Source organism: Amblyomma maculatum, chromosome 1 (assembly GCF_055883805.1).
Source record: "Amblyomma maculatum isolate TAMU_Amacu chromosome 1, ASM5588380v1, whole genome shotgun sequence".
NCBI lineage: Eukaryota > Metazoa > Arthropoda > Arachnida > Ixodida > Ixodidae > Amblyomma > Amblyomma maculatum.
In genome coordinates, this window is record NC_139344.1 from 292,969,023 (window position 1) to 292,980,611 (window position 11,589).

At 48.6% G+C, this 11,589-nt stretch overlaps 1 protein-coding gene across 1 annotated transcript in view; it reads right to left on the reverse strand.

Annotated features, from left to right (window-relative positions):
• Positions 1-11,277, reverse strand: part of LOC146206805 (uncharacterized) — a 31,487-nt gene extending 20,210 nt beyond the window's left edge. The window contains exons 1-3 of the mRNA XM_084575669.1: positions 9,990-11,277; positions 9,219-9,620; positions 8,182-8,322 (exon numbers count right to left, since the gene is read on the reverse strand). Of these exons, the coding sequence (XP_084431795.1) occupies positions 8,182-8,322; positions 9,219-9,620; positions 9,990-11,184 (1,738 nt within the window). The 5' untranslated portion in view covers positions 11,185-11,277. The remainder of the gene's footprint in view (positions 1-8,181; positions 8,323-9,218; positions 9,621-9,989) is intronic.
• Positions 11,278-11,589: the final 312 nt, after the last annotated feature.

Genomic DNA, 11,589 nt, shown 5'->3' on the forward strand with positions numbered 1-11,589 from the left:
AATGGAGAGATAAAAGTACACATCCTGTACTGTGCATACCATGCACAAATATGCAAAAAATATATATAAATCACAGCAAAGATACACTGTGCATCCTTTTAGCCATAAAACACTTACGAAAATGGCTATATTGTTTTAATATTATGAAACTTGAGGCATGGCACATAACACCGCTAGCGAGATTATTTTAATTTTAGATTTATTTAGTTGACTTCTCTGCAGGGCGATTCGATATCGCGCGTCTTTTGTATGCATCGCCGACTAATCAGGAAATGCCTTAGAATATTTTACACGACGTACGAGACCAAAACAAGGGATCAAGCTCACCTCTCCCAGTAGCAGCACCTTTTCTCCTTACAGGCGCTTCGTCTACATAATTTTCACCTAGCCTCTTGTGAAATAGATGCGGGATTCAAGCGATTCGTACTCTTTCATCTCCGCTAGTGTCACGAAACTTGAGGAGAGCGTCAAGTAGTTTACAATGTCTCCGTGGGAAAGCTTAGGGAAAGCCTCGACATATTCATCGTCGTATCCGCACACGGTCGCCATATGTACCGGTCCACATCGTCGCAGAGCCTTATCTCATCTTGGTACCGCGTACGCGCCTCCGAATGGTGCATGTTTATGTGTGCAGGTTTGGGGCCTGTGCACCCCCATGTGACGTGGTAGGCGGTGGGCTGGTCGTTGCACCAAGGGCATAAATCTTTGTAGTGTTCAAGGAAAATTATGCTGTACTGATGTAGGTTGGGGTAAGTGTTGGTTTGGAGGTGTCTCCATTCCCGCGTCTCCTGTGCATTTAGTCCCTTGTGTGGAGGGGGATAAATCCTAAGTTGTTCTCGTAGGTACTTAAGTCCCGCGCCGTAAGCCGCGGGGACAGGAATACTAGTTGTGAGATCGCGATTGGTGGCCGCTCAGCTTGTGTGACCTCGAGCTAGCCTATCCTTGATCTCATTACCTTCCATCCGGAGTGCCCCGCAACCCAAGTGATCTGATGTTTGAGCAGTGAATTTGTAGCCAATGGGTTAGTTGTGAAGCGAGGTAATTTTGTAGGTATTCTGCCTGCAAGAAGAAGCCGACACGCCGCTTGTGAGTCAGTGATTACTTAAAGCTCTCGATTGGTCGCGTCTCCGTAGGTAATGGCCAGCACGATCGCCGCCACTTCCGCTTCTGTTATAGTACAGTGCGGGATGGACATGCTGGAAACTTCTGTGTAAGAAGAGCCCACCACCAAGGCTGCGGATGCGTTCGATGTATGCTCGCATAGAGCGGCATCCACATAGACAGTTTTCGGACTGCGTTCCACTGCACTCTTAAGATAATTCACTCGGGCGTGTCTTCTGCCTTCGTTGTGGAATGGAGGCATGTTCTTTCGAAGCGGGGCCACATATACTCTTGCCCGGTTGCCCGGTACGGAACAGGAATGTGTGTCGTTGACTGGATAGTTTGTAGGCCCGAAGGATAGCCAACGCGCTCGAGAATGAGCCGGCCTGTCTCAGTTGACAGAAGGCGTTCCCTCTGGGACAGGAGGACAGCCTCTTGAATCTCTTTAAATTTGTTGTGCAGTCCAAGAGCTTCCAATTTGACGTTGGAGGTGTATGGTGAGGGCCTAATGCGTTCTTGCAAGCTGCACGTATCATTGCATGTACTTTGTTGAGATCTCTTCGAAGCTTGGTGGAGGTAAGGTGACCCATAGGAGAGGCGACTGATGACCAGCGCCTGCACTAGACGGGTCGTGTCTTCTTCCCGCATGCCTTTTCTGTTTCTGGCCACCCGGAGGATCATTTTACAGATCTGCTGGGTTGTAGCCTTGAGAAGGTGGAGCACGTGGTCTACTTTTCTATCGCTTTGGAGCCAGAAACCCAGGATCCGTATGAGTGGCACTTCCCGGATTGAGGCCCCATGCAGGAGGATGCCAAGATTGCCTGGTGATGTATAGTGGTATCTATGTATGCGGATGACTTCAGATTTATCGAGGGAGCATTGGAGCCCGCATCGAAAGCCACTGTTTCCACGCAGGTTGCTGCTGTTTGAAGTATTTCTTCCTTGTGACCTAGAGAGCCGGTGGTTGTCCAGATCGTAATGTCATCCGCATACAAGGTGTATCCGATGTTCGGGACCTGTTGCAGAGCCCTTGCGACTCTAATCATGGCGATGTTGAAGAGAAGCGGGGAGATGACCGATCCCTGTGGCGTGCCCTAATTTGGCATGTCTTGAAGATCCGATCTCGTATCACTCATTCCTATCGTTGCCGTTCGATTGAATAAAACATTCTTGACGCATCGGAAGGTACGTTCGCCGCAGTTTAGGTTATTGAGTTCGGAGAGGATTGGCTCGTGAGACACGTTATCAAACGCGCCTTTTAGATCTAGCGCCATAATGAGGTGTTCGCCTCCTCTCGGAATGCTGGAAAGTACCTCCTCCTTGAGGAGAAGAAAAGCGCCATGAGTGGACAGTCCCAATCTGAAGCCGATCATGGAGGAATGGAAAAGGCCGTTATCTTCTATGTAGTGTTGAAGTCGCGTCTGAATGACTCGCTCGTAGAGCTTGCCCAGGCACGAGGTGGGTGATATGGGTAGTATCGTTTCGACAGCCGGCTTCTTGCCCGGTTTCGGAATTTCAATCAGAGGGAATTTCATTCTTCGCCCACAGCGAGTCGTTCAGATACTTGGTGAGCTCGCTGATTTGTGCCTTGCAGAAGTTGCGGATCATGGCGGTGCTGATCTTGTACATTCCCGCCGCCGTGTTGCGGGTGTATGATCGAACTGCAGCATACACCTCGGCTTCGGAAATGGGAGCATCGAGTGCCGAATTTTCTTCGCCCTGGTAGGTCAAAGAGCAAGGTGGAGATGGGCTGGTGCCGATGTATTTGTCCTTAAGAGCCTGAAGCAGCGTGACGTCGTCCCCCGGAAAAAGGTGAGCAATACGCTTCAGGGTCCGTGTCGATGCGGATTTTGATTTAGAGGGGTCAGGGAGGTTCCGCAGGTTTGCCGAAGTATGGGAGGTTTCCAGCGTTCCTCTCAATGACTCGCAGAGCTATTGCCAATTTTGTTGTGCTAGGTTAGTGCTGTATGTCTGGGCTTCCTCAAGAGCTGCGCATTCCGCAGTCGGAGAAGTTTATTTAGGCGCTGTCTTTTCCATCGCCTCACAAGGAGGCTGCGCTTCTGCCATAGCTTGAGAAGATGGCGATTTACCTCTGGGGCTTCCAGTGTGCGTTTTATTTTTCGATGGCTTTCTTGTGTGCTTGTCTGATGTCTTCGCTCCAGTCCTGTATGGACTGGATTGGGCCTGATAGGACGTATGCGTTGCGGAATTTGGGCTAATCGGTGATGTGGGCAGCGCCCAGATCCCTCCGGATTTTTGTGGATGATATGGATGTACTTAGTATGCTGTGGTCGCTTCCCAGGGTTTCTTCTAGGTTCGTCCATGTAGCCTCAGCAACGTTTTTATCAGGGTGAGGTCCGGGCAGGAGTCACGGGTTGCCTTCCCTTGTCGGATATAGAGGGTCGGTGAGGAATTCCAAGCCGAGGGCTTCTATTGCTCACGCAACTGTCAGTCCTCTTGCTGAGTTTGACTGGTACCCCCTGTTCCGATGGGGCGAGGTGAAGTCCCCGACTAATATAGGCTGATTTGCTTGCGCCAGGTGGGTGGCTTCCTAAAAAGAAGGTTGGTGAAGTCGGCCTCTGCGGGTCGTGGCGGCTTGTGCGCAATATCCGGTTCGGATCTAGAGACCCAGCGTAGGCTGGTAACTCAGGCAAGAGCGGCAGCCCAGGCCACTGGGGTCTTGAAATGAAGACAACACTAAGTGCCCCCCTCCCCCTTTTTTCTTCTTGTTGTTTTCTTTTTCTTTTAGAAATAAACGTTTCTCTCTCTCCACGTCGCCTTTGTTGTCACGTGAACATCTCCATTTGAAGTGCACTAATTGAGCCCTGCCGATCACGGATCCGGCGTGCAAATTTACGTTCTGGCCCGTGAATGGAAGTGGCAGTTGGCCGGAGAGCTCCATAGGACAGGTGGCGTAAAGTCACGTCTCCGCAGTTCACTGTTCGCAGGAACTTTGAATGTGGAAGGAGCGTTCATTAGCGATTTCCTCAGCAACACAGGCAACTTGCTACGAAGAAGAAACTTTCGGAGTGTTCTCGAGGAAATACGTCTTGCTTTGTTTGATAGTTACTTTTTGGGTGTAACATTAGCGGATACAGGGAAAGTATACTTAACGCGTACAAAGTTGTTTTTTTTTTCAATTACACTACTGGAAGAGAACAGTAGAATAAACGTACTTCATATGGACGAAACGGCGACATGATGGGGAATGCACTGTATATTTTGAGGTGGTGTGAAGTGCAGTACACAGTTACCGAACGGCCATGAATAGGCACGGTCTACGAAAAAAAAAGACGGGAAAAGCAGTAAGGAAAAACTAGGCCCTCAAAAAAGGAACACTGCAGTTAATGCCCTCTGAAAACGATAGCATTCTGTGTCTAAATATAGGGCAAGAAATCCTGAAACGACCACTACAAGCTACGGTAGTACTTTGGCGAGCTCTCCTTTGAAACAAAAGGTTTAATTAGGAAGGGCAAGGCGTGGAAGCCTCAAGATACAATTTAACAACAAAAAAAGAAAAAAAAATGCGGACAACAGGGCAGCTGGCAATGTCCGTCGAAGGGACAGGCGGAGCGAAACAAAGTTTTATAAAATGTAAAGCACGCTGTGCCGTGCTGAAGCTAAAGTTGAAATATTCGGTGCTACCTTAATAGAGTATCCCCAATATTGGCTTCCTTTGAAGTGATGATAGAACTATAGTTAATTTTAAAGAAACAACGGAGCGGCAATTACTTTAATACCATTAATATATTGTTTAGAATGAAGTTTCAAAACTCGATCGTCACTACACAATGATAGCTCAGCACGTGAAATTCAAAAAAAAAAAGGAAAGCGACAGGCCTCGTGTTTCAACAATGATAATAGTTCGACGGCTAAGTTCCAAGCGAACACTCTAACTGTGTGACTAAGTCGTGCACATTATAGGTGCATTGCTGCTTCGGCTGAGAAACTCTGATTCGAATTCGAAGATAATATACATTTGTAAGAACCACTCTAAAGCACTGGCCGGGCAAAACGGGAATGATGCACCATAGCATGTGGCCACATGCCAAGACACGCTGCACTAACTGGAATAGTTTCCATAACATTTTAGAAGAAAGTTGTGAATCGCTCACTACACCAGCGGATGTGGAGCAGTGCATGTTTATGGCACTGCGAGAGACATCACGCAGCATCTCTGCTCCATTATCCAGAACACCAGTAGATGTGCTTTATGCACAGCTACGTGCAGAAAGAAAATACCGCAGGACCAAAGACGTCTTGGACCTCCGGGCTTCTAGGCGTGCACAGAAGCAAGTACAGCGCTATTTGGAGAAACTCGCTAAACAACGGTGGCAGTCATTTGCAGCAATCTGAACACCAGGAAACCACTCTCAAGAATATGGCATGTTATCCGCGCAATGCCGTCTTTTCCCCAGCAGCTGTATCCTTTCGACGCGTTGGCACTTTCCCAACGACGGAAAGGTCTTAAAGTTGCCGAGGATTTCTGCTCGAGCATTGCTGGAAGAGCATCTGTAGTCCCGAAGCATCGGTGTGCCCCTCCTACTTTTGATTATCACCTGGACGTTCCATTCACGCTCCATGAACTCAAACCAGCGCTCTCCGCCTGTAAACGTTCTTTTTCCCAGGGTCGGATGGAATTATCTACAATGCGCTTCGTCATATGAGGCCGAAAGAAGAAGAAACGCTCTTAATTTGGTTAACCGTGATTGGTTCACAGCCAGTGCTCCACTACAATAAAAAAGAAGCCGCATGATGGCTTTCCTCACACCAGATAAATCGCCACAACAAATGACCTCCTATAAACCGTTAACTCTGGCAAGTTGCATCGGAAAAATAATACGCATGATACTGGCACGTCTTGAATGGTTTCTAGAAAGATGCAACCTATATTGAGACGCAGTGACAGGATTTCGCAAAGGCCGCTCTACTATTGGCAGTGTAATTGATTTGATATCGACAGTTGAACAAGAGAAACACCGCCGCAGGCTGACCGCAGCTCTCTTCCTCGACATCAAGGGTGCATTCGACAATGTCTACCATGATGCAATATTAGACGCTCTTGAGGAATGTGGGATTGGCGGACGTCTCCGTTAGTGGATAGCAAGTTACTTGAGGAAACGGACAATTTACTTGGCGACTGATGAAAGTGACACGGCAGATCATTCTGTGGGAGGCTGTCTCATATTATTTAATCTCGTGCTCGTCGGCCTATTCCAAGAACTACCAAGCACAGTTTCCACATCTGCGTACGCCGACGACGTCTGCATACGGGCATCAAGTGTCACGCCTGTCCAAGTACAAGCGAGATATCAGCGTTCAGTGTCAATTGTGTCTGCATACTTGCATCATCAGGGGCTTGATCTGTCGCTTACAAAAAGCGTCATCTTTGCTTTTACACGCAAGTTGATGATGTGGTACCATTTGACAATTGGTGGCTTTACGTGACACGCCATATATTTTTGGGTGTCATTATAGACCACGACCTGTCATGGTCGAAGCACATCTCTTTGCCCCGAAGAATACTAGACAGTTTTGCACACGATTTAAGCTTTAGAGCTGGCAGATCCTGGGGTCCGTCTTAGCCATCTTTGCTTCGCCTGTACCAGGTGCTTGTAGTTGGATATCTAAGATACAGTGCGCCGGTTCTTTTGGCACTAAATGCACTGCGAACATTGGAAAGCGCTCAGACACGTGCAATAAGGGTGTGCTTGAGTGTACCCTGCAAGACTTCAACGTGGGGTGCATTTTACGAGGCCCGCGTCTGCCCCGCCCACATTTATGCCCAACAGGAGCCACTGCGGGTGCATTTGCGACAGATAACTAGGCATAATCACCACTTCCTGGCCAACATTAGTAGCGTGCGTCGAGATGCATTTCATTCGAAAGCTATCAGGACGCACGAGGCCATCCGCTATATTGGTCAGCAGAACGCAAATAATTGTTATCGTGATTCACAGGCAGCTTGGTGTCGGAGTGGAAACAGCAATGACATGGACGATAGGAGACTGAGTTGGGAAGAACAAATGGAAAGAGGTTTTGGTAGCGTGATGTCGGAGTAGGAACAGCAATGACGCGGACGATAGGAGACGGAGTTCGGAAGAAAAATGAAAAGAGCTTTATACAGCTATCTACAACAAGAACGAAGAACTCGGAAAGCAGGACGGCAGCCTGCCCCCGTTGAGAGCCTCTTGTAAGGTTCCGTGAATGGTGAAGTGACAGGCAGACATCAGGAAGGCGAATGACCAGCCTTTATTCCGTGCTCTGTTATATAGGCCCCGGCCAGCCCGATTGGCGAGGGCAATGATAAGAGGCGCGCCTTGTGCCGAGCGGCACGAGTGACGCAGCTTAGGCTGGCCCACGTCTTATCGTAACGCGATACATTTTTTTTTTCTCTACAAAAAAACTAAACAAAAAACTCATTACTTCAGGTGACTTGATTAAGTTACTGTCGTACTGCAGGCGCTGGGGAGGTCGTCTCTGCCTACTGGATCGTCTCGGGGGAGGAGTGTGCGCTTGTGTTGTAGCCGAAAGAATGGTGCTCGAAGTTTCAGGAACTGTTGCAGGCGGTGCGGTCTGGTGATCAGCTTCTTCCACGAGATCTTAGTCAAGCGCCTCCGGATTGAAAGGCTCGCTTGTGGGAAGCAGATGTTGCAGGTTCCGCCTAAGGACCATTGTTTCTTTCGGTTAAGATCTTGTACGACCTTGGGTGCGTTGTGGCGATAACTTTCGCTTTGTGCGACCATATATATTTTTTTAATCTGACAGTTTGGCCCTTTTCCAGGGGTAGAAGTGGGCCTCGTGAATGATCCGTCTGAACATGCTTTTGTACTACCGTCTTGGTTTGGTCTTTGAAGTCTGGCAAAGTTGACCTCAGCCGTCTTCCTTGTAACAGCTCTCCCGGAGACCATCCATCATCTAGAGGAGTCGACCTGCAACTAAGGAGGCCAAGAGAAAAATTATCACCCGCTTCCTTTGTTTTCTTCAAAATCCGTTTGATTATCTGTACTCCCTTCTCCGCTAAGCCGTTGGAACGGGGAAAGTGCGGACTAGATGTCGCATGGCGGAATTTGTACTTGCTTGCGAAAAGGCGGAAATCTCGACTGGTGAACTGGGGCCCATTTTCGGTGCACACTTCCACCGGGATTCCATATCTTGCAAATATGGCCCCCAGTTTTGTTATGACTGACGCCGACGACGTGTCGTTGAGCTCCTCGACTTCTGGAAAATTTGAGAGAGCATCGTACACAGACAGATAAGATTTTCCCCCGTACTGGAATATGTCGACGCCAACCCTATACCACGGATAGTCTGGTACCGGCCTCATAAGCAGTGGTTCCGCAGGTTGGCTGTACGCGTGACGTCTGCACATCACGCATTTTTGAGTCATAGCAGTGATTTGTGCACTCAAGCCAGGCCAGAACACAAATCTTCGTGCCCTCGCTTTACATTTATTGATGCCCATGTAGCCTTCATGAATGCATTCCAGCATCTCTCTCCGCATGGTCGCTGGCACTATCACTTTGCTGCCTTTTAGTACGATACCTTTCACTAGAGAAAGTTCGCTGGCGAAAGGTTTCAGCTCTCCTTGTATGCGTGTTCCAGCATAAATACTTTCTTTTACTGCACAAAAGTACGGGTCATTATTAGTGGCGTCCACAAGCCGCTTTAGCGTGGAATCGCTCACGAAAGCATTCACCGTACTCACAGCATGGATTTCGATGTCACCTTCACCTGCTACGTCATCTTCTGTAGTGGCTGCTGCAGCTCGTGACAGCATGTCGGGCAGAAGGAGCCGTTTTCCTGGAACATATTGCATCGTGAAATCGTACTTCAGCAATCGCAGAAAGAACCTTTGAAACCTTGGTGGCATGTCCCCAATTGCTTTTTCAGCGATTGCAAGCAGCGGTCGGTAGTCGGTCTCTAAAATATGTCGGCCATAGATGAAGTAGTGAAATTTCCGATAGCCGAACGCCACTGCCAAGGATTCTTTTTCGATTTGCGAGTAACGTTGCTCAACTGAAGTGAGCGTTCGTGACGCGTACGCCACAGGCCGCCAGTTATCGTCATGAAACTGCAGTAGGGCCGAACCCAAACCATTCGGTGACGCGTCTGACGCCACTTTTGTTTCTTTGCTAGGGTTGAAGATTGCAAGCAGTGGCTCAGGCATTTGCAGATTTCTTGCCATGCTTGCGCGTGGTTGGGAGTCCATTCAAAAACGGCGTCATGCTTAATCAAACTGCGCAACTGCGGCGTCTTTAGTGCCAGAGAAGGAATATATTTCGAATAATAATTTTTCACGCCGAGTAGACGTTGCACTCCCTTCTTATCTGATGAAACAGGTATTTCAGTTATGGATTTGACGGGTGCTTGGTTAGGCGTTATACCTTTTTTCGAAATTATGTCGCCTAAAAATTCGATTTCCTCGACTCCAACCTTGCACTTCTCTGCATTTAGTGCGAGGCCGGCCCGCCTCGATGATTCAAATACAGATTTTAAGCGTTGATCGTGCTCCTCCCTTGATGTTCCCCATACCAAAATGTCATCCACGTAAACGTGCACACCCGGCAGAGACTCGAAGATTTCGCTCAATATCAACTGAAAGACTTCAGACGCGGAAGAGATGCCAAATGGTAGCCTTAAGAAACGGTACCTCCCAAATGGTGTTGCGAAAGTACAAATGAGCGAAGTCTTATGGTCAAGAGGTATATGAAACCAGCTTTTGCGTCTAGACGGCTGAAAACTTTCGCACCGGCCAACTCTGCTTCTATGTCTTCCCTCCGGGCATTTCGTAATGCTCTCTCTTTATGCACGCATTAACTTTCTCGGATCCATGCACAGCCTTAGCTTTCCGTCTTTCTTTTCAACAATGACTAAAGGGCTGATGCAGTCCGTTGGCTCATTGACCTTTGTTATGATGCCAGAATCTTCCATTCGTTGCAGCTCTGGGCGCAGGGGCTCCCGCAGTGCCAAGGGTACACGCCGAGCGGCTTGGACGTAAGGGACGGAACCTTCACAGAGCACCATCTGGTATTGGCGTTGGACGTACCCGGTGACTTGAAAAATGTCGCTGTACTCTTCAAGCAGTTTTTCGGAGCTGTTCTTTATCACCGAATCTACTTTTCGGGAAATCAACCCGAGCCGCTCCGCTGCCTGAAGACCAAGAAGCGCCTGACATCTTTTCTTGACCACGAAAAATTTCAAGCTGCAATTTTGTTCGCGAATAGCCACGCGTTGGTTGATAACGCCCAAGTGCTTGATTGTGCATCCACTGTAGGATCGCAGGGTGGAACTGCTGTGCTTGAGCGGTGGCGTAGGCTTGATGTTCTTGTAGACAGAGTAAGGCAATAGGTTCGCTTGCGATCCCGTGTCAACTTTCAACAAAACGCCGGCATTACCAACGTTTGCCTTAACCATCCAGTCCCGTCGACTTGCCACGCTATCCACGCAGACGCCTAAGATGTCGAAGTCTTCATCATTGTTATCTCTCAATTCACTTACTTGTGCTGGGTTTCGGCAGCGTACGGCGAAGTGATTCTTTCTCTGGCATTTTCTACATGTCTTCCCATAAGCAGGACAGTTGAGTGGCTTCTCTTCTCTGCCACACTTCGAGCACCTTACTTTGTTTTGCAACCTTGTTCCTCTTTGAGTCTCCTTCACAGGATCGACCTGTTTTTCTTTCCGTCCCCATGATTCGTTCTGAAGAGCTGCTGCTTTGAATGCTTTGCAGATTTGTTGCGCTTTGGGCAACGTCAGCTGATTGTCCTGAAGAAGTTTTGCCCTCAGGGTCTCATTATTGATTCCAATTACTATCTGGTCGCGGATCATGGAATCAGTTAACCCTTCAAAATTGCAGTGTCGTGCCTGTTTTTTCACGTCCCGTGAAAACTGCTCGAAGGTTTCTCCTGCATCCTGGAATCTTGTCGGGAACCAGTATCGTTCGTACACCTCATTCCTTTGTGCGCCCCAGTAGTTGTCAAATTTCTTTACGACGGTCTTATAGTCCTCTTTGCTTTCGACATCGTTGAATGAAAAATTATTAAAGACCTCGATAGCGTCGTCACCGGCTAAAGTCAACAGCATCGCAGTCTTTGCTGAATCGCTCAACGGACTGTCATGTGGCTTCACTACGGTAAAGTATAGTTCCAGCTTCTGTCTAAAGAGCTGCCAATTCTTGGAAACTTCACCTGTGATGCGAAGTGGGTCTGGGGGTTTCAAAAGCTCCATTCTTGCAGCCTGGCGTCGAAGTCTTCTGTCTGTTCGGGACGCTGTCGAGGAAGGGGGACCACTTCTGACACAATGTAGGGTTCCGTGAACAGGGAAGTGACAGGCAAACATCAGGAAGGCGAATGACCAGCCTTTATTCCGTGCTCTGTTATATAGGCCCCGGCCAGCCCGATTGGCAAGGGCAATGATAGGAGGCGCGCCTTGTGCCGAGTGGCACGAGTGATGCAGATTAGGCTGGCCCACGTCTTATCGTAACGCGAT